This window comes from Scheffersomyces stipitis, chromosome 6 (genome assembly GCF_000209165.1).
Source record: "Scheffersomyces stipitis CBS 6054 chromosome 6, complete sequence".
Classification (NCBI taxonomy): domain Eukaryota; kingdom Fungi; phylum Ascomycota; class Pichiomycetes; order Serinales; family Debaryomycetaceae; genus Scheffersomyces; species Scheffersomyces stipitis.
Genome location: NC_009046.1, coordinates 673,894 through 696,362, shown reverse-complemented (window position 1 = coordinate 696,362; position 22,469 = coordinate 673,894). Strand labels below are relative to the sequence as shown.

Below are 22,469 nucleotides of genomic sequence, written 5' to 3'. Positions count from 1 at the left end.
GATTTTTATTTTGATTTTTGGCTTGATCCGTCGTTATTATTGTTTTGCTATCTGGCAGTAGCAAGAATCCACTTCCAGCCGTGCCTCGTGTATTTATATAACGGTATCTGTGTCGCAGCTATTTCGCCAGCATTTATCAGTGTATATCACGGTTGAATAACGTTTACCACCACAACGGGTATGACCTAGGCAGTTAGACATCTGTAGTCGACACTTTTTTTAGCTTCTCACTTAACCAATGGCGGGAAACGTCGAAAAGCCCAAGCCGCTAAAGGTGTTTGGCAGAACCCACTACGCTTGTACCAGATGTAAGCTCTCCAAGATCAAGTGTTCCGGAGAAAAGCCAGCATGCTCCAATTGCAAGAGTGTAAACAAGGAATTCGCCTGCGTGTATCCTGCCAAAGATCGTAAGATAGTTATCATGGAAAGCGACCTCAACAAGTTGCACGACCGAGTGGAACATTTAGAAACGCTTCTTCGGCAACTGGGCCAATCGGATCCAACAGATCTGCTGAGCCAGCTGGAGCTTCAACAGCAGACTAATCCTAGTCATCAGTACTTATATTCTGAACAATCACCGTCCTCGCTTTCTGTCGTAGAAAAGCCAGAGTCTTACGGTAGCATCTTGTTTGAAGATGTCTTTGCCCCGGAATTTGAGGATACCCTGCTTCTGTCCAATATGCTCCGCGTCTGTGAGCAGCAACTTCCAGATCGTAAATACGCCATGCAGCTTCTAGAGAAAGTGTATGCGACATACTCGTCAGAGTTCTATCTCATTGACATTGCAGAAATGCATGACCTCTTTGATGACGTGTATTCGCTTTTCAGGCGCTCAGCAGCAAATAATGGCCAGTACGATTTCGAATCTATAGCCAACAGCAAAAGCGGAATGAACCAGACCTCGTTCTCGTATCTCTTCGCCGTCCTTGCCTTCGGTGAGCAGTTGCTCAACGTCCAGACGCCTGAAGGGAAGTACCCAGGTATAAAACACTATCTTTTGGCAGAAAGGCTCTTCCGATTGACCAAAGAGCAGATTGATTTCACCTTCATTCAATGTGCCCTTTTGCTTGGTTTATACGCTGCCAACTTGAGCAGATACAACACTGTGTATAACTACTTGGGTGTAGCAGCCCGTTCTGCCGTAGCTCAGGGGTATCATCGCCAGAAGGAAATTCCCAAGAGCATCCAGTCAGACCAGGAAATCTTTGCTTTTCGTAGGCATGCCGAAAAGGCAAAACTTCTTTGGTGGTCGGTCTTCGTCATCGACACAACCTGGGCAACAAAAACTGTCCATTTCCAATACACCGACACAGACGTAGATTTACCCTGCGAAAACACTTTTCCCTTGCTGGAAGAGTTTGACCCCAACATTCTCGAGGTGAATGTTCACCTCACGAAATACATAGCCAAGTTTGTCCGGTTGATCTACGGTCCAAATATCAGAACTTTTTCCATCAACTACATCAACACCAACCAATTCAACCAGAAGCTACTACTCAAAAATATTATCAAGTCTTCCCGCGATTTAGTGAATGATTTCGAGACACCATTACTTGGCCAGTTCAAAGACTCGAACATCATCGAACGTGGTCGTAGAAACTTGGCCAATTTGTTTCTCAGGTATCATCAGCTTATCATCTTGATCACTAAGCCACTGTTGTCGCTCGTTTTCGATGCTTCAGCTCCCTCCGTCGTTGAAAATTATGAAGACCTCTTCTCGACAATCTCAAAAGGGTTATTCACCTCTTGTGCAACTATTGATCTAATTGCCAATTTGTTTGTCAAGCATAAGATCTTTGTTTTGGGTTTCTGGGATAGCCAGCACTTGTTTGCGGCAATTTTGTACATCATCATTGCCTGCTTGGATGGAAAGTACTATCCGCAGTTGAATATTGGTATCGCATTATTGAGGTTCATGGCCCAACGCACCAATATCAATGCCAAAAAGTGCTTTGACAAGCTTGTGGAAATCAACAAGTTACTCATGGATGCTCCTGAAGTCAAGCTCAGATTAAACTTGTATGCGAGCGTGGCAGATTTCATCACAGATGACAAAGATGCTCCATATAACCCTCTTCCGCAATCGAGCTTGAATACAACGTCTTCCACAGGAGATTTCAAGTTCACTCCAGTACTTCCCCTCCCATATTTGCCAGAACCCTACCGTATAATAACGTACGGTACCAACAAAAAGAGGTATAGTGAGAGTTCGCGCAGTGCTATATTCACCTTGATTAACGAGATTCAGGGTTGGGACGATTAGATTACGTGCGAGTGAACTGTTGCCATTCTTTGATCTTATTTTACATGTATTATATAAGTATCACATAGCTATGTCCGGACACGGTAGTCGGACTGAACGCAGCGATTGCACTTGCTCATTATCCTCGTTGATGTTCACTCTACCTCATTATTTATTAGCTTCACTTCGTTTCCTTGACAATTTTAGCTTAATAGAGTATATAGAAAAGTATGGCTTCGGATCATGTTGACTTGTAACTAAAGAGCATCCTCAAAATTGAACTGGTCATTCAAGTTCATCAGCTGTTCAATCATTTCCGTCCATGGACCGACGAAGTCCAAACCGATGTTTCTGTTGTTCATAAAGAAATCCATAACCTCGCTGTCACCTACCAAACTCTGAAGAGGAGTATTGCTGTCATTAGGGGTCATACTCTCACTATTCGACATATTGGAAGTAGAATTGCTACGTTGATTACCTAGATAATCACTGCCTGGGTAATCAAATGAGGCAGTTGCTGTTCTAACACGATTCATATGGCTCTCCACTGGCTGCTGCATACTATGTTGCTGTTGTTGCTGTTGTTGCTGCTGCTGCTGTTGCTGCTGTTGTTGCTGTTGTTGTAATTGTACTTGAATTTGAATACGCTGTTCATTATTATTCTTTGGTTTGACAAATTGGTAGTTCTGATCTAAGTTGGAATTAGAAGGATATGTTGCTGATGGCTGTCCAACAGAAGTCTCAGGCACAGCGTTTTCAGATGGTTCGTATTCAGATCTCTGTTTGGAGTATCCGTAGCTAGAATAATCTTGTTCTTGTTCTTGTTCTTCATCGTGGAAGCCTTTGGACTTTGCTTTCATTTCCGAACACAAATACATTAAGACATTGGAGTATCTTGTACACAAATGCAATTCGTCGGGTGAACAGTCTCGCAAGGTTATTGCAGCTCTCTGAATGCTTTGAATGATATCCTCGATAGAAATCAACGATAGCGATAAGATCGTAGAATCAAAGTTGTCTGCAGAGTTTGCTACTGATGAACTGCCTCCATTCGCTGAATTCTTGTGAGCAGTAATGGTCAAATAGCACTTAACAATGAAAGCGACAGCTCGAACCATTCTTGTTAACCATCTAACGGGCATAAATCTCAACATTTTCAACTTGTGAACACGGTGAGCTACCAATAACATCTCATTGGCAGATTTGAAAGCCTGTTCGATGTACTTAGCTGATTTCGATATTTCATCTAGTTTCAAAGTTGCCTTACCCTTTCTGTTTCTGCGCTGCTCATATTTGGCCCGTGGTGAAGGACTTAATGCTAAGGAATAGATGTACAACTTTACATAATTGAACTCAAAAATCAAAGACTCTCGTTCTATCGCTTCAGAAATTTCCTTTGCTATCTTTGACGAAGGGTTGTACCAATGCTGTTGGATGTTGGTTATTCTTAAGAGCTTATTGGACGCAACAAGAAACTGTTTGTACTTTCTGCCCCAGTTGTTGATCATAGGACTAATGATATTCAAGATCGATAAGTTTTGTCTTTGGTTCATATTGCCCAATTGAGCCTTGTATCCGTAAAGTGACTCGTGCCCCAAAGAAATGATTTGCAACAACTCGATTTGTGCCTTCTGTGATAAAGTGAATTTGAGAACGTGCTCGCTAGAAAGTCTCTTAAGATCCTCTTCGCTCATCTTCAATATCTTATCATCGTCATCCTCGTCTTGCTCCATGTCTTCTTCAGATATTTCATCTTCATCCAAGTCTACTTCAGCCAAGGAATGAGCCAACATGGAACTTCTACTGATATTCATTACCGAGTTAATTTCCGCTACGTGAGTTGCAATGAACGTCTTGGGACTGATTTCCATAAATCCCATGTCCTGAGCCAATCTTACTGAGGATCCAATCAACATCCACGCCATTCTATAACTCCTACGCATGGCACCTAACCCAGCCATATTCGGTTCATCGTTTTTACTAGCAATATTGGCACCACCAGTTTCAGCAGAAAATCCGCTAAGCCCACTATCTGTATCGTTATTTTCTTCCGCTTTGTTGGCGTAGTCAGACCATCTCCAATGAATGGCTCTGGGATTCCATTCAGTGAAGAGCAAGAACGCAAAAATAGTACCTATGGACCGAGTACTGGCTTCAGCCCAAACCGTCTGAGAAATCAAACGCTGAACATAGAGCCACAATCGGTCGTGAACTTCAATGTTCCGTGGAACACCACCGGTTGTACCAACGTTATTCTCAAACGTATGGTACCTGGAAGCAATGGTAAGAATGGCACATAGTAAAATGGGATACCCAGAAAGGATCTTGGGAGAATGTAAAAACTTTGGTAAATGTGGAAAGTACGGATGCATAACTGTGAAAAACAAGTGGATCAACCTTTCAGCCTCATCCTCACTTAAGATACCATTGGGTCCTCCTATATACTCAATGCTGGATAGTTTGTTAGAAGCACGCGGCCGTACTGAATAGCCATTTTCAGCTGCTGGCATGGTCATTCGCTTCCCAGCTTCAGTCGTAGGCTTGATATATGCTGGAACAGTGGAAGAAGACTTTCTAGTTTCAGAACTTACAGACGGTTGTTCCACAGAAGAGGAAGTGCCGCTATTGAGAATACTGGCCATATTGCTCCCAGGATCAGATCGAGAGCCCGGCATACTTGAAGCCTGATTTCGGTCCATAATTTCAGTCGGAGTTTGGCTATGGCTGTTGCTGTGGCTAATCCTAGCTTCGATCTGTTCTTGTTTCGCTCTGCCATCGATATTATCCCTTTCATCAGCTTTAGCTATCGTTCCCGCAGCTTTCGCCAAAAACACTAATGCACCTTCCATAGTCGAGAAATGGTTACTGGGCCCGTTATTCTTACTGTCGTTGTTCTGGCTCTCTGTGGCTTCAGGCTGAGGAGTTACCAGCGACTTCTCATTTACACTGACCTGTGGTTGAGCTAAACTCGTTCCAGAACTTCTGGAATTCAAAATGCTGTTTACCAGAGGCAATTTTGGCATCTGGGGCATTTGATTATTGAACTCCTGATTGAGAATCGGATACTGGCTTCGTTGGTTGTATAAGTTATTGCTACTTGACCGAGAGGACTGTTCGGAAAGTGTATAGTTTCCTTCCGGAGAACCAGATACACCTCTGGCCAATACATCTGTGTTCCCAGAGATCAAAATTGCATTCTCGGTGTCCTTGTCACTGCTCTCGCTTCTTTTCCTTCTCTTTCTCCCACTAACTACGTTGGCAGTTCCTCCTCGCTTCAGCTCTACAAAAACACAATCCTTTCTTTCTCGTAAACACCGAGCACATTTGCCTTCTCGCGGGTTGTCTACGGGACCTAAGTCACATTTGACCTTACGGACTCTACAATTAAGACAGGCTCTGTAGTTTCTTCTGAGCTTGGAATGCGCAGAACCAGATCCGGAGTTGAAGGGCTCCCCCGCTGGAGGTGAGGGAGAAACGCTGAACGAACGCTCCGGAAGACCCCGCTCGTCTCCAAGCCCTGTTTGTTTCAAATGGTTGCTGCTGGAAAGACTGGGATCCATAAATTTAAAGCGAACAATTTTTCTATAACTTTCAAGATTTTGAAATCAATAAAGACGATATCAGTATAAAAAAAATTCGTATTCCAAGGGTTCAATATGGAGACAAGTACTTTGATTAGTTGAGATATGGTTCCAAAGAAGGATCGTAGATATCAGCACTTGTTTTCAGACTGCTGTCTCAAGTCTAGCTTCTATTATCGTAGCCAGTGAGACGTTATGAAGATGTTGTGGTTCACAAATTTTACGATGCCGTCTATAGCCGCGCATATAACGACTCTTCGTGCTGTGCACTCCTGTCGCAGCCATGGCAACAAACGGCTTTCAGTTGCAAAAGATAACAATTTTATTGTTTTACGAATCAAAATTTCTTTATGCCTATTCATGCAATTCAAAGGTCTTAAAGTTTGCATTCACTTTTAATTAATTTAAAAAAATTGAATTTACAGAATTTTTCATAAAGTTTGCACATTTCAAATGTGTCTATCACCAAAAATATGTCTATCACCATGATTTTACAAATACATTCTCTCAATCAAGATAATTCAAATCTCCTCAAATTTGTATAATACTCTATCAATCGCATTTTGTTAGAGTTGCAGCAGTATAACTCGATCTCTCTTAATTTTGTTGACATTCAGATTATTGAATGAATTATTTCATTTACATAGTTACGGTATATTTTAGAAATTCTGTCTTTTCCAGATAATTGGTACTAATATCTAACAATCTTCCTTTACGTTAGTAATTACTTGCGAAAATTGATATTACAGTCTCCTGATGATTAAATCAAATTACAATTAATTGTATTTATTACATAATTGCATCTACAATTCAATGTCACGAACGTACTTAGAAGATGAAACCGGCGGATCACACGATCCACCAATGAGAAGAAAGAATCAAACATAAAGAAACACAGCCGTAGCCTGTCTAACGCTTGGCCAATTGCAACTTCTTGACCTGGTCCTCCAACGTCTTCAACTTGGTCTGCATTTCTTCCAAGTCCTGGTTCAATCTATTTCTCTCGTTGACAATGTTGGTTTCCCATTGTCTGAATCTCTGTTCCTCTGCCTTGACTTGTTCGGTGAAGAACTTTTTCAATGCATCTTCTTCCTCTTTGAACTTGGGGTTATGTAATCTTCTTGGTTTCTTGGAGGTGGAAGGCTTCTTGATCACCTCGCCATTCTCGTTGGTCAACTCCTTGTCGTTGTCCTCGCCATCTTCGTCTGTTCCACCCATCTTGATGGATCTGAACGTCTCAAAGTGGAACTCGTTGGTAGACAAAATCAAGTCCAACATATTGGTTCTTAACAACAAGCTTCTCAATTTCTTGAAGTCACAATGCTGTTCATTTTCCACTTCAACCAAGCCCCATGGATACTTTCTACCTCTTACAAATTGACCTGGAGTGACTTCCACTTCTTCCTCAGAGCCAATAACAGCGAAGGGCATAGCTTCGATCAACTGCTTAGAGTGTTCGGCACTGGCAGGGTCGTCCAACTCCAAAGGTGGTGTATAAATGTTAATGTCTTGTGCTTCAATTACGTCTCTGATTCTCGTTTTGAAAGTTTCTAATTCCGAGGGGGACAAGGTGTCTGATTTGGCAATGACCGGGATCAAGTTAACTCTGGTGGAAAGACGCTTCATGATCTCAATGTCCAAAGGCTTCAACGAGTGTCCAGTGGGTCTTATGAAATAGAGACAGGCATGTACTCTCAAGTCCTTCTTGTCTTTTCTCGAAGGCTGTTGTTCCTGTTTCATATACGACTCGTGCTGATCGTCAATGAAGTCGATGATTGGCGTCCATGAATCGTGGTTGTTAACATTGTTACCGAATCCGGGGGTGTCGATAATGTTCAATCTGATCTTGAAGTTCTTTTCCTCCAAAATGGCTCTCACAATGTCGATGTCTACATTCTGGTGAGCCAGAGTAAACTTGTTGTGTCTTTCCGAAGCACTCTGATACGACTTCAACGACGACTGGAATAACGTGTTGATGAATGTCGTCTTACCCAAGCCGCTTTCACCACACACCATAATGGTGAACGTGGAGCCCTGCTTGGAGATGATCTTGTATCTGTTGATGTTAGTAAAATGAAACGAAAAAAAATAGAATTGATTAAACTGAAAGTTGCCGATACTTCAATAAGTTGAAGAATATGAATTGATGTCATGGATCACAGGTTTGATTGCAATCTACGGATAAGAACACATGATAATGTAAACTGAAATAGGGGATAACAGCTACACCATGATAGTTGAATCAAGACGAACATGATGGTATCCTTGAATAGCATATCATACGCTTACTCATACTATTACTGTATCACAGCATATCATATGGTACCAAATCACATCAAATCATTCTAGATATCATGTGCTTGAAGTAGACTATTTTCGTCTGTTTTCTGAATCTCCTTGTTGTTGCTCTATTTCGCAGATCATGTCTTAAGCATACTCTCACATTGATCTGGACAGCCGAAACATCTACATCCATATATCGGCAACCGTTGGGCGATCAATATGCGCTGTTCGATTGCTGAGTCTGTCATCGTCACTTTTATCTGCTCCGTATTCGTTTGCTCAATTCCGATTGTGCCTGATTCTACAAATTACACGTACCTCTGGTTTGGTAAGTTGGCAATCCCTACTGGTTCGGGCATTGTTGTGTCTGTTGTGTGTGATGTGTCGAAGCTCACAAAGATATGGAATATACAAAATAGTGTGGAAGAAAAGTAGCCAAAGTGTGTCCAGTGGAGATGTTTGGGAATTTCTGTTTATGTTTTGGTGTCCGTTAGCCAGAAATTTGAGTCGGATGAAAAATTCTCGTTTGGGACAAAACGCGTAAACTGTCTGTCTGTCTGAGGTGGTTGCCAGTAGGAACAAGGCGTCTGTCTGAAGAAGTGTGCTCCCTCCAGCAGCTACGACATTTGTCTGACAGACCATGATATCCAACTGAGCTGTCTGATAGACTCATCTACCAGGCCATCTCTGACTTTGCTTCTCGTGAAAAATCGATTGGACTGGGACTCAAGTTGGAATTCATATAAATACAAGAGTCGGCCCTCAGTATAAACTGTCAGCAGATTCTCACTAACAAATTCTCTCTAAGATACTCCCACAAGCGTGCTCTGGCAAGCGTACTCTCACTGCTGACTTACCAATGGCACCTCTACACCAAGTGCTAACATTCTGGAGAATTGGATATTTCAACCAGTAAGATATCTCCACACATCCTTTCTAGGATTATTCTCTTCTGAAAGTCTCCAAAATGTCACTATAATGTGTCTGTCAGCCTCAGCATTGTTATCTCTGTCCTCTGATCTACAACCCTTTTCACGTCACTAGATATCTAAATCGATTCGTATATTCTATTCGAAGAAATAAGCTCGTATTCCCAAACTACATGACGTTGCTTTGATCTCTACCACCATCTCTCTTTTCCATACTTAGACTACTTTCAAATCTCTTGATTGTGCCTCCTACTATATTTGAAAATTGTCCCCATATTCATGTTACATTTCATTCTCGGGTCCTCTCCACTCATCTCTACATTTCATTTTATTATCATATATTAGAATACAAAACATTTTGGAATTTCAGTACCATGTGAACCACATCGTGTCTTCAAGTCTCTTTAGCTCTCTAAACTATTGTTTGCGCTAGTAACAAAAGTAAAGGACTATAATATAAGACAATTATAAAAAGTAACTAGAGCAAACAGAAAGCTGGCCATCGCCAAGACCACCAACCTCCAACAAACAAGGACTATAAAAGTAGTAATAATAATATAATAATGATAAACAAATAAAGATTTCACACGCGAAACGAAATATAACTAAACTTTACATAATCTATTCTTCATCAGCTGGAGCTTCCTTGGATTCGGCAGCCTCGGCTGGTTGCTCATCAGCAGCAGCTGGAGCTTCAGACAAATCGGTCCATAAAGTTAAGTTATCTCTTAATAATTGCATGATCAAAGTGGAATCCTTGTAAGAATCTTCTGATAAAGTTTCCAAATCAGCAACAGCATCGTCAAAGGCTTGCTTGGCTAAATGACAGGCTCTATCAGGAGAGTTCAAGATCTCGTAGTAGAAAACGGAGAAATTCAATGCTAAACCTAATCTAATTGGGTGAGTTGGGGGTAATTCCGTGACAGCAACATCGGAAGCAGACTTGTAGGCTTCCAAAGATAAGTCAGCAGCTTCCTTACGCTTCTCAGAAATAGCAAATTCAGCCAAGTAACGGTGGTAGTCTCCCTTCATTTTGTAGTAGAACACCTTGGATTCGCTGGATTGAGCCGACGAGATCAAGTGGTCAGTCAATACCGACAAGATGTCTTCACAAATTTTCGACAATTCAGCTTCAATCTTAGCACGGTATTCGCGGATCAACGAAACTTGGTTTTCGTTGCCCTTGGCTTCTTCCTTTTGTTCGATAGAAGAAACAATTCTCCAAGAGGCACGGCGGGCACCAATGACGTTCTTGTAGGCAACGGACAATAAGTTACGTTCTTCAACAGATAATTCTTGACCAGAAGAAGCAACGGCCTTCATGTTCTCAACCATTTCTTCATAACGTTCAGCTTGTTCAGCCAACTTGGCGAGGTAAACAGAATCTTCACGGGAGGCAGGCATGACTTTTTAATATTGTTGGCTTTGGTATGATGAATTTGGAAACGTATTGATTCTCTTGCTATCTTCAAAAACTGGTCAAGTAGAAAAACCGGGGACGATAAAAAGAGTTCGCTTTTTATTTGATTCCTAGACAATGTTAGTAAACAGCACTTCAAATGTCGCAGAGAAGTTGGGCAAGGATTGATTTGAAATTAGAGTGTAACAAGTCACAATTTGAGAGCAACAGCTAAGTCACATACGGGTTTTTTGCTAGGGGGTAACTAGGGAGAGCACACAACGGCTGAAGTGAATCCGGGCCAATTGGGTGTCTTAGAGTTGTGCAAAGAAGAAGACAGTGTCGGTACAACGGTTAAGATAACAGACTAATTTGGGAAAAGAAAAGAAAAAGACCCTATCAATAAACCTCTCACCAGAAAGATAAAAAAATGTGATCGATTTGGATGTTGATGTGAGCATGCTGGAAGGAGGACGGCGAGCGACTATGGTGACGACAACAGGCAGACAGCCACGACATTATGAAAAATGAAATGGCGCGACATCCGCCAGCCAGCCAACAATAGCAACATTATACCAGAGTCAACAGCGTCAGCCATTGGAGTCATCAAGGAGTACTCTTGGAACATCCATGCCGCAGCATTAGCTGTCGCGAATGACACACAAAAGTCCCACAAACTGCAGAACAGGGAACAGGGAAAAAACAATTAAAAAAGCAAGTGTCGGCGACATTCTCAATTCCACATCCCCGGAAGTCGTCGTCCCAGTCTCACTTGTCGAACCAGTAGACAAAAGTCGCCGGTCAGACAGAGAAAAAAGTCGTACTTCCGCACTTTCAATTCTCGCAATTTCGCATTTTCCCACTTTGCCGCCATTTTTTCCGCACTCTTAACTGAGCGCTTAACGCTAAACTGTTCACTCTTAACTATGCGCGCTCCCGTTAAGTATGGAGCTTAACTATGGGCTCAAAACTATGAGACTGATCTCAGACAAATTCCCATACAATCTGCCATACAAATCTCAGACAAATCACATACAAATCTCGTTTCCTCCATACAGCCCTCCCATACATTTCCTCCATACAATTTTCCCATAGTTAAATCCTCAAAGGCGCCAGACGCCAACGACACATCAAATCAATCCTAGTCAACCAGGCAATTCAGACAAATCAGACAAATCTATCAACACACCACAATCAATCAGAAACAGACATCATCCAGACGTGTCCCCCCACATCACGGGACCTCCGCACTCCACTATCTACACTTTGACTCCAGAATGACTCGTTGTCTCTCGCTGGTTGTTGATAATTTTCCATTTGTTTATAATGGTGGGCAGGCGGAAAGTGCTGCCAGACCTCGGTCAAAAGGCACAGCACTTCCTCCGCAACCTCCCACACACAAATCACACGGTTTCACATACAGTTCAAAACGCAATTGCAACGATGATGGAATAAACGCTACTGAGATCCAGAAATAAATCAAAAAAGAAAGAGAAAACCAAATCTGAAAACTCAGACGTTTAACTACAACTGGTGGGCGCGTGCGACATTCCTCCGCCGAGACGACATTGTCGCACCCTCTCTCCACCATAGCTTCTCCAGCCTTCAGCTGCCCCTAGGAGCCCATTCCTTGAACACGTCCCAAGCCGATTTATGGTCAATTGACATTTGCATATACTGTGTCGGATGTAGATTTGGTTGTTGTCGGATTTTCAATTTTTCTACTCGAGGTGGTGTGCAAAAAAATTCCAATACACCAGAGTCTCGAAATTTTCAGTAGCCCAAAATATTAGCTTCACGAACTCTACACTACAGTTCTCTACGATCTCGTTCTCATTTCCTACACTTCTAAAGTCAAACAAGAGTATTCCACCCTATCAGACTCGTTCCAATTCCAATCTTGTCGATTTCGCTCTTCTAGCTTGCATCTTCTATCTTTTCTCCTCTCATCTCATCGCATCTCATCGCATCGCTCTCTGTACCAAAAATCTCATCTCATCATCTCTCCTTTTCTCCAACCTTTATGTATCAGTTGTATTGTCTCCACACGACTCTAATATATTCTCTATCTCTATGCTTACTGCCAATTGCAGCCCTCCATTATCCCACGGCAAACTGCACTCACCACAGTAACATGCAAAAACCCCTTCTTCACAATTAGCCTATTATACTACCCACTTGACCTATTATGCTATACCCTTCTAACTATTCCATTGTTATATGCCAATCTGTTGGCGTACATCAAAAATAAATCTGCACTTTAGACATTCAACGTCCGCCTTTGATGGTTTTGGTTCCTTAGTGTCGGTCGGAAACCTGCTGCCCCTAAACTGAATCCCCATCTGGCCAAGTTAGGTCTAATTTTTCACTTTCCCTCTTTTTGCGTCCCACACCAAGACAAAACCCGCCTCTTATCATTGTTTTCAGGGAGTGTCCTTGCTGCTATTGGGTCTCTTCGAACCCTTTTTCGCGTACGAAACCACTCATTTCCATGGAGATCTGGTACCAAATTACCCTATAATTGAATATGGATAATCACGTGATTTATCTTCATACATACCAGAGTGTTGATCTACTTATACTATTCTTAAAATACATTGCCTTTTTAAAATCCTTCCGAGTTGTCTCTGGTTATCTTTCTCAAATGCTCTAATTTTGTAGCTAAAAATTTTATAGTGCAAAATTCTTGACGTAACTTTTATCTCTTGTCTATTCAAAAATGCTATTTTACAACGTCTACTTCGCTATCTAATCCAACTCCATGGTCTCGGCAGCCTGGCCAACAGTCTTGCTCAAGTTGTATGGCTGGCATTCTTTGACCTTGATACCAAATCTCTTGTCTTTGCTCAATTGCACAATTTGTTCAATGGACTGGACGTAGGCACCTCCCAACTTGTATTGAGAGTGGACCCAGCTTGGCGTAGTAGTCTTAGAGCCGCCGGTCAAACGAACAACTTCGTTCTTGACGTTGTTGAGAACAACAGTAGTAGATTCTCTGACGTTAGCAATAGGCTTGGCGTGCTTCAACAAAGCCTTCAACTTCAAAGACGAGACTCCCAAGTTTGGCAAGGGGATTTCCATACCTGGCAAAACAGGCTTGCTCATGTCAATTGCGTGTTTACCAGTAGGGTTAGCTGAAAGCAAGATCTTGTCCAAGGGTATGAACTTTGTGACTTGCACTGGCTTTGATTTTATTAAATGTCTATTGGACAACTCGGACAACCCCAATTTGTTGGTCTTCAATTCGGACTTAATCTGTGCCAATTGTTCTTGGACATTGTCATTTTCTAACTTGACTGGGAAATGCTTGCAGGTGTATGATAACTTGAATGGGTAAACCGAGAATCTCTTGTCGACTTCACCTAACAATCTACGAGAAGTCTTTAACTTCAACTGGTGAGTCACTGCGAAATCACGAACGTGGATAGTGCTCTTACAGTTGAATTCATTCTTGTGGTTCTTGCCAGTGAAATGGTCGATTTCCTCGGTGGTGATCAAACCAGCCTCGCCTTCGAACTCCTGTAAAGAAGCCAATCTCATGTCGATTTGGTACACTTCACCAGCCAAAACAACAAAATCATCTGTTGGAATGGCGCTGGAGGTGTTGGTTGATGTGCTAGTGTTGCTGTTGTTTGTTTGGATGATCAAATCTGTGCTATTACTTATGGTACTCTTCTGTAACAATTTCTGTTCCTGGTGAGATTCGTCCCAAACGACACCCTTGAAATCACGTTCGGCAACAATACCCTCAGCTTGTCCCGACAAGAATCTTCTTACTCTTCTGACCTTGGATCCTGGCAAAACCACACAGTTGAACGACTCAGCAACCGAGTCCACAAGAGCACGGATGTGACCTCCGGTGATAGTGGCGCTACCGTTGATCTTGAGTTGGGCAGGAATCTTTTCTGGTGATAAAGCCAATCCCAACAAAGCAACAATGGTCTCGGTGGCAATATGGGTAGCACAGATGGCGTCAGCCTTACCTCCCAACAAAGGTCCAGTGGGCTTGATTTCGTTATTCACTTCTACGCCAGCAGGGTAGATGACCACGGTATGCGCCACATTGGCAGTATAACCGTCGATCTGGACACCCAACGAGATGGTAACAACATCTCCAGCTACGAAAGTGTAGGCACCTTCATCATCAACTTCTGGAGCAAAACCAGCCACCAACTCATTGACTTCGATGGAGGTAGGCTGGGCAATTCCCTTCTCTCTGATGACATTATTATACACACGGGACAACAACTTGGTCAAAAACGAGTCTCCCAAAATACACAACTCCTGGACGGTCAAGGGTTGAGGGTATTTGCCTAAATGGTACGAATCATTGATTAAAGAAGCAATATATTGTAACCCAGTCTGAGCAATCTGGCCAGAAACTCTGTATTTGTCCAAAACAGGATCGTTGAGAACGTTCTTTTCCTTCAACAAAATGTCAGCGTCCTCTTGGTGGACAGCAAGTTGCATCTTGGACATGGTTTACAACTGGTATGGGGCTAAAATGAGTTTCTAGTAAAGTATTGAAATACTTATAATTTTTTTCACTGAGATGAGAGATGCCTGAAAAAAAAATTATGCGAAATTAGCGAGCATCACCTTGGGCATTTTGCAGGTGTGCGATGGGTGCAAATAGTGAAGATATCATTATTCCTGGGAACGAAGAACGAAAAATTAACAATATATATATTGTTAAAATACTTGTCAGCTGCTTCTCTGGCTTATTGTATTCTTGGTGTAGTTTTAGTGGTGGTTCTGACTAATTATATTAAAGAAGTGTTTAAATTCGCAGCCAGTATCATTTCCAATCCTTGTTTATTGAAACTCCAGAATACCAACTCACAATGCTTTGTAACAATTAATCAAACTTCAAGTAGAAGAGTAGATATCAATAGTACGCTAAACATTCTCTTTTTATTAACGATTCACATTTAAAAAAAATAACGACAACTGCAGGACTCGAACCTGCGCGGGCAAAGCCCAAAAGATTTCTAATCTTTCTCCTTAACCACTCGGACAAGTTGCCAATTTTCTGGAACAAAGTCTTACATCTGTCCTTTTGTTCTTTAAATATCACGTTTTTCTCCTTTTTTCGATTTTATACTCTTCATGACCCAATATACTTCTATTTTATTGTATATTGTGAGTATTTGCTAGCCTAACTATACTGGAGAGAAGTTATTTCATGTTCATCCTTTTTTTTTGGTTGAAAAAAATTGGTTGAACTTATTTCGTTAGAATTTCGAAATTTTTTAAAGAATAATAGTATGAGGATACACAAGACGGGTAACATATTGCATTTTCCTAAGTTTCTCAAGATACTTTAAATATCTAACTGAAGGATACTCTTCTGATCTTATTATCTCTATACATCACTGCTATTGTACTTGTGAATTGAATTTTATACACATTATGTTTGTTCTATTTCTCGCTTACATAAGCGATTACCACACTCAGTATCACCATATATCCACCCTAGGTTTTCAAGATGTCTACGAATTCATCATATTCAGCCTACCACTCAAGTTTCCAATTCTATGGTCAGAAATTTCTAGAATACCATGAGCGATACGCTGGAAGTACTGGAGCCGACTTTTGGCCGACCCAAGTTTCCCAGTTTGGTACATTTGGCCACGCAGACGATTTCCAGGCATCTCACCAGTTTAGAAGATTTCGGCCAGACACCATACCATTTGATGGAGCCTATACTTAAGCGAATGAATGCCAAACAACTCAGCCTGATGGAAGAAAAGTCTCCACATATTGTACCTCAATCAGACAGGCTTTGGAGCCAACTTATCGAAAAAGATTTTCCAGATAGACCTCATACAGCAGATGTATTCTCACGAACCAAACCAGATGCAACACCTTATAGAACTCTTTACCACAAATATGTTACTGAAAGAGAAGCTTTCCGACAAGATCTGGCCAAGAGATTGCGGAGAATTACCCAGCAGCTTCAGAACAAGAAATCAGAGAATAAGATCATCACTGTCAGCGGGATCTTGAAGGATCCAACCATCAAGAGAAGAACGTATTCTAGCCCGAGAGGCAGCTATGGCCGGCAAACGGCATTGAACAAGAGTTCAATTCTCAACAAAGCCAGGAGGGAACTTCAGGGTCGAAATTTGATCTTTTCTAGACAACATGTAAAGCCTTATTCTGCTTATGATGCCTTCAAGCCGGCTGATAATTTCGTATATACTTCACGTATGGCGACACGCCCAACGTTAAGACATACCAAATCAAGTCCAGAATCTCAGATTGCTTCACAGAGGCCATACAGAAAACCAACACAATTCAATACTATGTCAACACAAGCCGCAGTGAGGAACGCTGCTAATGCTGCACCTACAACCACACAATCAACATCTTCGACTTCAGCTTCAACTCCAACTGTGCCTTCAACTTCAGATGCAAGCACAAATGGCGAAACTTCTGTAAATACAGAAACATCTTTAGGTGCTTCAGTGTCGACAGTCACTAATGCCTTAGTTAACGATACGAGCAAAGAATCTCCTATCAGACGTAGACGGCCACAGCCTTCCATCTTCATGACTCTGAACAAACGTCTCAGAGCAAGTCCAATAATTAGAAAACCAACAAAGAAGAAGGATAGCGAACCCGATAACCCATCTATAAGGAAGATTAGGGCTATAAAGTCTTCGATCTTCAATTGAAAGCACTGCTTACGAATTTACGATCTATTTAATCTGTACATTAATATATTAAACTGGTATACTACATGTAGAATGCTAATGCTCTATGCTATGCTAACTCCGATAATGGATGTCTCCAACCAGACTCACCCATTAGTTTGCCTAGTGATATTTTATTTACTCTAGTCTTTTGAACGTTTTTGCTTCTTCAACAATCTTCCACTCAGAGAATCTCCCAATCTCTTTTTGTATGCCAAAGTGTCAGGTTTTGAAGGGTCCTTCTTTTCCACAAGTACTTCGTCCAGATCGTTTCCTGCGATTACTGTTTGTTTATAGCTCTTGATACGTAATCTTCCGCTGATCAACGCTCTTTCTGCGTTCAAGGTTATACAAGATTTTGCTCTACTATTGTCTAGTCCAAGGGTTTTGAGCAAAGTTAAGATGTCCTCACCGTTTCTAGCCTGGAGTGGCTGTACAGCACCGCTAGATACTACTATTCCTTTAGAACGAGACGCCCTGATCAACTGCAACACGTTGTTGAAAAAGTTCTTCTTGATGAGCTGGACATTAGTACTGTCACCTACATTGGCATACCCAATGGAGCCAGAGACTACTGTGCTATAGCAGACTTCGAATTTGATACCTTTATCAATGGCACTTCCGATAGTTTTGTGTTTAAGGAAAAATGGCAATTTTGAACCCAAATTAAAGGAAACAAGATCGATGTCGAGGTTGGTAGTACATAATTGTAGAGCCTTTTCGTTTACTGGCTGTACTGCAAGAACATCGAAATGGTTCTGGATCTTGGCTAAACCTTGAAGCTTGGAAGGATCAGAAACTATGATGGTTAGTCTGGTGAAAAGTTTGAGTTTTGGAAACCTGGGCACGAGTTCTGACTTCAAATATGCGATGTTGATAGGGTTGATGAGGTCTGGCGTTCCTACGGGTATTCTAACATTTTCGTTGATTGAAAAATTGATGGCTTGATGAGTGTAGCCTAGCGAATATAAAGTGACGATGGTGTTTTTGAGCACCTCAAGTTGTTGCTGGGTCGGCTGGGTGTTATACGTCAGACACGGCCACGGCACGTTTAGATCACACAACATGCTGGCGAGAATGAATTGAGTTAGAGTAAAAATCGGTAGAGTGAAAAATACAAGATCTAGAGAGAAGAGGTTGAAAAAAGTACTAGCAGTGAGAAAGTAGCGAGGCAGAAGTAGTTTTGTGAAGGATTAGTGAGAGAGTAGAGGTTGCAGAGAGTAAATAGCGAGAAAGGAGAATTTCGCAGCCAGTACGCCAGTAGAACTGAAGAGGAGGCACAAGACAATTAGACAATTAATTCTTAGAAGAAGATACTTAAAAGGACACAAGGGACTTGAATAAGTTTGTGCAAAATGCACAGCCTCTTCATCTTGCTTCTTTATGTGATATTTGTGCCTGTTTCAGTCATTGAGTCTTCTCATCAGTCTGTGCTGACTAAGAGGCACCACAAATAATACCACCACTATTTCTCACTAATCCACCATTTTTCGCGCTTTTCTCTCACTATTTTACAACTGCATCTCACTACTCTCTCTATGCTCACGACACGGCATAAGGGCCACTTGCCACCGCCACTGGTCATCCTCGCCGCAGAAGTAACTCTCTTCTTATCAGTTCTACATTATTCCATACTATTTCTCCACAAATATAAATATATAGTTGTTTCCTATTTCTAAAGGCTTCTGAATTATCTTGGAAAGAAAAACAAGCTTGAATCTTGCAATTTCAGCCTAAGTTCTCGACTTTTCATATTTATCATCTCCTCATCCATTCTTCCAATCGTATACGATTGAAACATTCTCAGGCAGCGACACCCACACAATATGTCCAAGGCTACAGTTTCCAACTCTACCAGTCTTTTCATAGACAAGTCCAAAGCTCCCAGCAAAGACGACCAGGGAATAATAGACATCGGCAAGAACTGCGCCAAATGTTCCCAGCTAGATTTCCTTCCCTTCCACTGTGAATTCTGCAATCTCACTTTCTGTTCCAACCACAGAACCTTGGAATCCCACAACTGCGTAGGAAAGGACAAATTTCAAACCAGCAGAACAGGTTCGCCGCTGTACGATGGCCCCTCTGCCAAATCGTTGTTTCCGGACAACGACGAAAGAAGGAGAACACTTAATCAACGGTTGCAAAATTCACAACCCAAACCAACAACTATTTTGGAAAAACAGTTCCGAGTCGGAGACATCGCCAAGAAGACTCCCAATGCCTTTTCTAAGTTTAACAAGTTCCTCAAGATCCAGAGGGAGAAGTCAGCTGCGTCGAGTCTGGCGATCTCGAAACTCTTTTCATCCAAGTCTAAATCTTCTGCAACCAGTAGAACTGTAGAGTTAGGCAAACTCAGGAAGGATGCTAAGGGTGACGCAAAGATACCGGCAAACGACAGAATCTATATCTGGTCTCTTTACATTAATGGCAACTCCAAGGAATCGTCAGGCTCATCCCGAGAGTCCGACGAATTCTCGCGAATCAATGTAGAAAAGGACCGTAAACCCATCTTTGTTTCCAAGAACTGGGTGGTCGGAAGGGCTCTCGATTCCATAGCTGATAACCTTAAGATCCCCAACATAAACAATAGCACAAACAAGTCAGAAGAGAAGTTGAATATCTTTAAACTCGATGAAGAGGTCCCAGTACATGTGCAAAATAATATCAAGAGCATATCAGCATTCAAGAATGGGGACATTATATATTTGGTAAGGGGCACCATATGATATAGTAATACATTTAATGATTAATTAATAGTTGGTATAGAACGATGTATATTTTTGAATGTCAGAGTAGAAAATAAGTAATCTTATTACAGTACTTCATGGTCAACCGTCTCATTGTCTATAAATCAATAACCTATAAATGAGTATAACCTGTCGACTGTCTTTAAACAGTCCATGTATGTACATGAGAATCAGTATATCTTATCCAAGTCGTCTATCGAGTAATCTATCCAACTTGACATACAGTTCTGATCGTTCAAGTGATCCCATCTGCTGAAGCGACCGGCACTACAGAGCTTGGTGTTCTCGCTCTTGGGGCAGTTGAAGTATGGATCATGGAAATAGCCAATATCTCTGAACCAATGTATATCTTTTTTGTCAGCAAAGAGAGACAATCCCAATGAATGAACAGGAGCATCACCCCATCGTTCATAGTAGAACCCACCGGACCTATCAAGATGTTTGAACCATTCATTGTAGGCTTCGCTCCTGTAGAAATCCATATCAGCGATTTCGAAATTGGACCAGAAATGACAAGTAGAGTATCCACCGGTATCGGAATTCTTTTTGGGGTTTTGATGTGGTTCTAAAAGCCACTGGAAAGCGCCGTTCTTATTGACGTATTTGTAGTTGTTTCCCAAGTTTAAGAAACGAAGAGTCTCGGGCCATAACGAAACCACAGTTTCGTGAATATCGTACAAATTGATCGTGAAACCATATTTCTTGCCAGTACCCTGTAGATATTTAAATACATCGTACTTGATATCCGTGTAAAAGTTGACATTGGGCTCTATTCTCCAGTAGTACTTGTACTTCTGTAACTCGGGAAGATTGTAGAACATGCCCAGGTAGAACCGGCACATGTTATGGTACGACTCCATAGTGGCATAGGCGATGTTCTGAGCTTGTAATTTGTCCATCTCTACCTTCTGACGGGTTTCATCTATAAAACTAGGCTTCTTCCAGAACTCAGGTCCAACAGTCACAAACTCCATAGGAGCGTCTGTGTATTTGGCAATACGAGATTTGAATGCATCAGTAAACGGCTCGTCGTTCAAAAAAGTGTATGGGTAATGAAACTTATCGTTGAACTTCTTTTCGAATCTTCTAATGGTTTTACCTATAGAGCTAGCTTCGTTATTACGAACCAAGGCTATGATGGTAGCATTGGCAAGCTTGTACTTCTTCGGGTCTGCAGGGGGACGAATGGACTCGATATCGAAATCTTTTGGTTCTGTGATCTGTTTGTCAAACACTTGGGCGTATCTCTTATCATTTTGTTCCTGTATCTCTTGTGGGGTTCCTTTCTTGCCCAAGGGGTTAGTGAACTTGAATTGGACATTGTTTGGCTCGATGATGAAGCCTGTTTGTTCAAGTGTTGAACTCTTCATATTCCACAAGTTATATGATCCATTATTGCCTGGTTGTAAGTACGAAAAATCAAACTTGTCGGTCAACGACTGGATCCCACTAGAAATCATTTCCTTGTTATAGTACGAGCTACTGATTTCTACAGTACCTATTCCTATAAGTACAAGAACACATGCGGCAATAAGAGAAAACACCAAGATAACCCTCTTTAGTCTGATTGATAGCACTGATATCATTACTGTTTATATGTGCTGATATGCTGGCAAAGAAGGAGATTAAGGCGATGAAATTAGTACTGAAATTGCAATATGGACAGGAGTACAGTGTAAGGACTGGAATGGACAAAAACTACCAACTCCAGGACTGGAGAAACAACTCTTCTGGTGAAGAAGCGAAATGTCCAACTGAAAAAACCCGAAAGACGTGAAGCTTCAGGTGTGTGCAATAAACGTGTTGTAGTGTCCTAACACTTTGATCTAAGAATAGATAGTGTGAAAAATACCGAAACAAGTCTCCGTGAAGGCGAAGAAGTTTTCACAATTTGATAAAGAGTCGCTCAAGATGTTTTACTTCTGGAAATCACAGCCAGTTTCTGACTCGCTTTTATCCTTGTCAACATTCACGTCTGGCACTATCAGCCATTCTGACATGAGCCTTGGAGTTTATTGCCGGTCAATGCAGGATTGACATATCTTGAACCTGTATACAGAACAACAACGTGTAGCGGCCGAGGAGCCGAAAGTTCGGTACTGTACAGATTCTATAAATACCTCCCTTAAAGGAATTAGTCTGTAAGACTGCTTGCACCAAAGCTGTTGATCCCTCTCTAATCTGGATTCTGCACCTCTCTGCAAAAGTCAAAGATATGCTGCGGTTGCAAAAAAGTCAGACCATAAAAGATTATCATTCTCTGATTATCTGAGTGGTTTCCGAGTCTTGATCCCAACTAAGCTACCAGAGAAGGGCCTAACTTTCTTGGTACTATAGGAGCCATTGAAAGTCTACACATACAATAACATACAATAACGACATGCTGTAGTTATAGGAGCCGAAACAAGTGATTTCGCGAGATTCGTATTACAACAGACTATTAGACACAAAGATATCGGACCATGACTATTTAGATACACTTTCTGCATGTATTCGTGACTTTTTGTCTAACTAGGCTTGAAAGCAGTCTAATTTAAAACGGCAGGAAAGCATTTTAAATGCCGTATACTATGTTGGAGAGTTTCTAGTG

At 41.6% G+C, this 22,469-nt stretch overlaps 9 protein-coding genes across 9 annotated transcripts; 3 read left to right on the top strand and 6 right to left on the bottom strand. All coding sequences in view use genetic code 12, as the record gives it.

Moving 5' to 3' along the window:
• The first annotated feature begins 49 nt into the window (after positions 1–49).
• On the top strand, positions 50–2,485 carry FST10 (putative zinc-finger protein). Its single transcript, XM_001385798.1, has one exon. It carries the CDS (start codon positions 239–241, stop codon positions 2,261–2,263), a length of 2,025 nt encoding a protein of 674 aa, XP_001385835.2. The 5' UTR covers positions 50–238; the 3' UTR covers positions 2,264–2,485.
• Positions 2,486–3,090: 605 nt separating this feature from the next.
• On the bottom strand, positions 3,091–5,694 carry PICST_61599 (hypothetical protein; the record flags this gene model as incomplete). The annotated part of the gene is made up of 2 exons (XM_001385448.1): positions 3,091–5,411; positions 5,457–5,694. Coding segments are annotated over 2 exons (2,559 nt in total), but the record flags the coding sequence as incomplete, so codon positions are not given.
• A 1,038-nt stretch (positions 5,695–6,732) lies between these two features.
• PICST_61997 (cell division control protein 12) lies at positions 6,733–7,839 on the bottom strand (the record flags this gene model as incomplete). The annotated part of the gene is made up of 1 exon (XM_001385447.1): positions 6,733–7,839. One exon carries the CDS (start codon positions 7,837–7,839, stop codon positions 6,733–6,735), a length of 1,107 nt encoding a protein of 368 aa, XP_001385484.2.
• A 1,630-nt stretch (positions 7,840–9,469) lies between these two features.
• Positions 9,470–11,874, bottom strand: BMH1 (Multifunctional chaperone (14-3-3 family) Posttranslational modification, protein turnover). Its single transcript, XM_001385446.1, has 2 exons — positions 11,856–11,874; positions 9,470–10,565 (listed from the first exon to the last, which is right to left on the bottom strand). Exon 2 carries the CDS (start codon positions 10,437–10,439, stop codon positions 9,657–9,659), a length of 783 nt encoding a protein of 260 aa, XP_001385483.1. The 5' UTR covers positions 10,440–10,565; positions 11,856–11,874; the 3' UTR covers positions 9,470–9,656.
• A 1,248-nt stretch (positions 11,875–13,122) lies between these two features.
• On the bottom strand, positions 13,123–14,913 carry PICST_65920 (putative metalloprotease; the record flags this gene model as incomplete). The annotated part of the gene is made up of 1 exon (XM_001385445.1): positions 13,123–14,913. One exon carries the CDS (start codon positions 14,911–14,913, stop codon positions 13,183–13,185), a length of 1,731 nt encoding a protein of 576 aa, XP_001385482.1. The 3' UTR covers positions 13,123–13,182.
• A 1,082-nt stretch (positions 14,914–15,995) lies between these two features.
• PICST_48306 (predicted protein) lies at positions 15,996–16,616 on the top strand (the record flags this gene model as incomplete). Its single annotated transcript, XM_001385797.1, has 1 exon — positions 15,996–16,616. A coding segment is annotated over one exon (621 nt), but the record flags the coding sequence as incomplete, so codon positions are not given.
• Positions 16,617–17,275: 659 nt separating this feature from the next.
• On the bottom strand, positions 17,276–18,199 carry PICST_61322 (predicted protein; the record flags this gene model as incomplete). The annotated part of the gene is made up of 1 exon (XM_001385444.1): positions 17,276–18,199. One exon carries the CDS (start codon positions 18,197–18,199, stop codon positions 17,276–17,278), a length of 924 nt encoding a protein of 307 aa, XP_001385481.2.
• A 759-nt stretch (positions 18,200–18,958) lies between these two features.
• On the top strand, positions 18,959–19,858 carry PICST_48928 (predicted protein; the record flags this gene model as incomplete). Its single annotated transcript, XM_001385796.1, has 1 exon — positions 18,959–19,858. The coding sequence occupies one exon, from the start codon at positions 18,959–18,961 to the stop codon at positions 19,856–19,858; it is 900 nt and encodes a 299-aa protein (XP_001385833.2).
• A 191-nt stretch (positions 19,859–20,049) lies between these two features.
• Positions 20,050–21,465, bottom strand: KTR4 (Glycolipid 2-alpha-mannosyltransferase (alpha-1,2-mannosyltransferase); the record flags this gene model as incomplete). Its single annotated transcript, XM_001385443.1, has 1 exon — positions 20,050–21,465. One exon carries the CDS (start codon positions 21,463–21,465, stop codon positions 20,050–20,052), a length of 1,416 nt encoding a protein of 471 aa, XP_001385480.2.
• Positions 21,466–22,469: the final 1,004 nt, after the last annotated feature.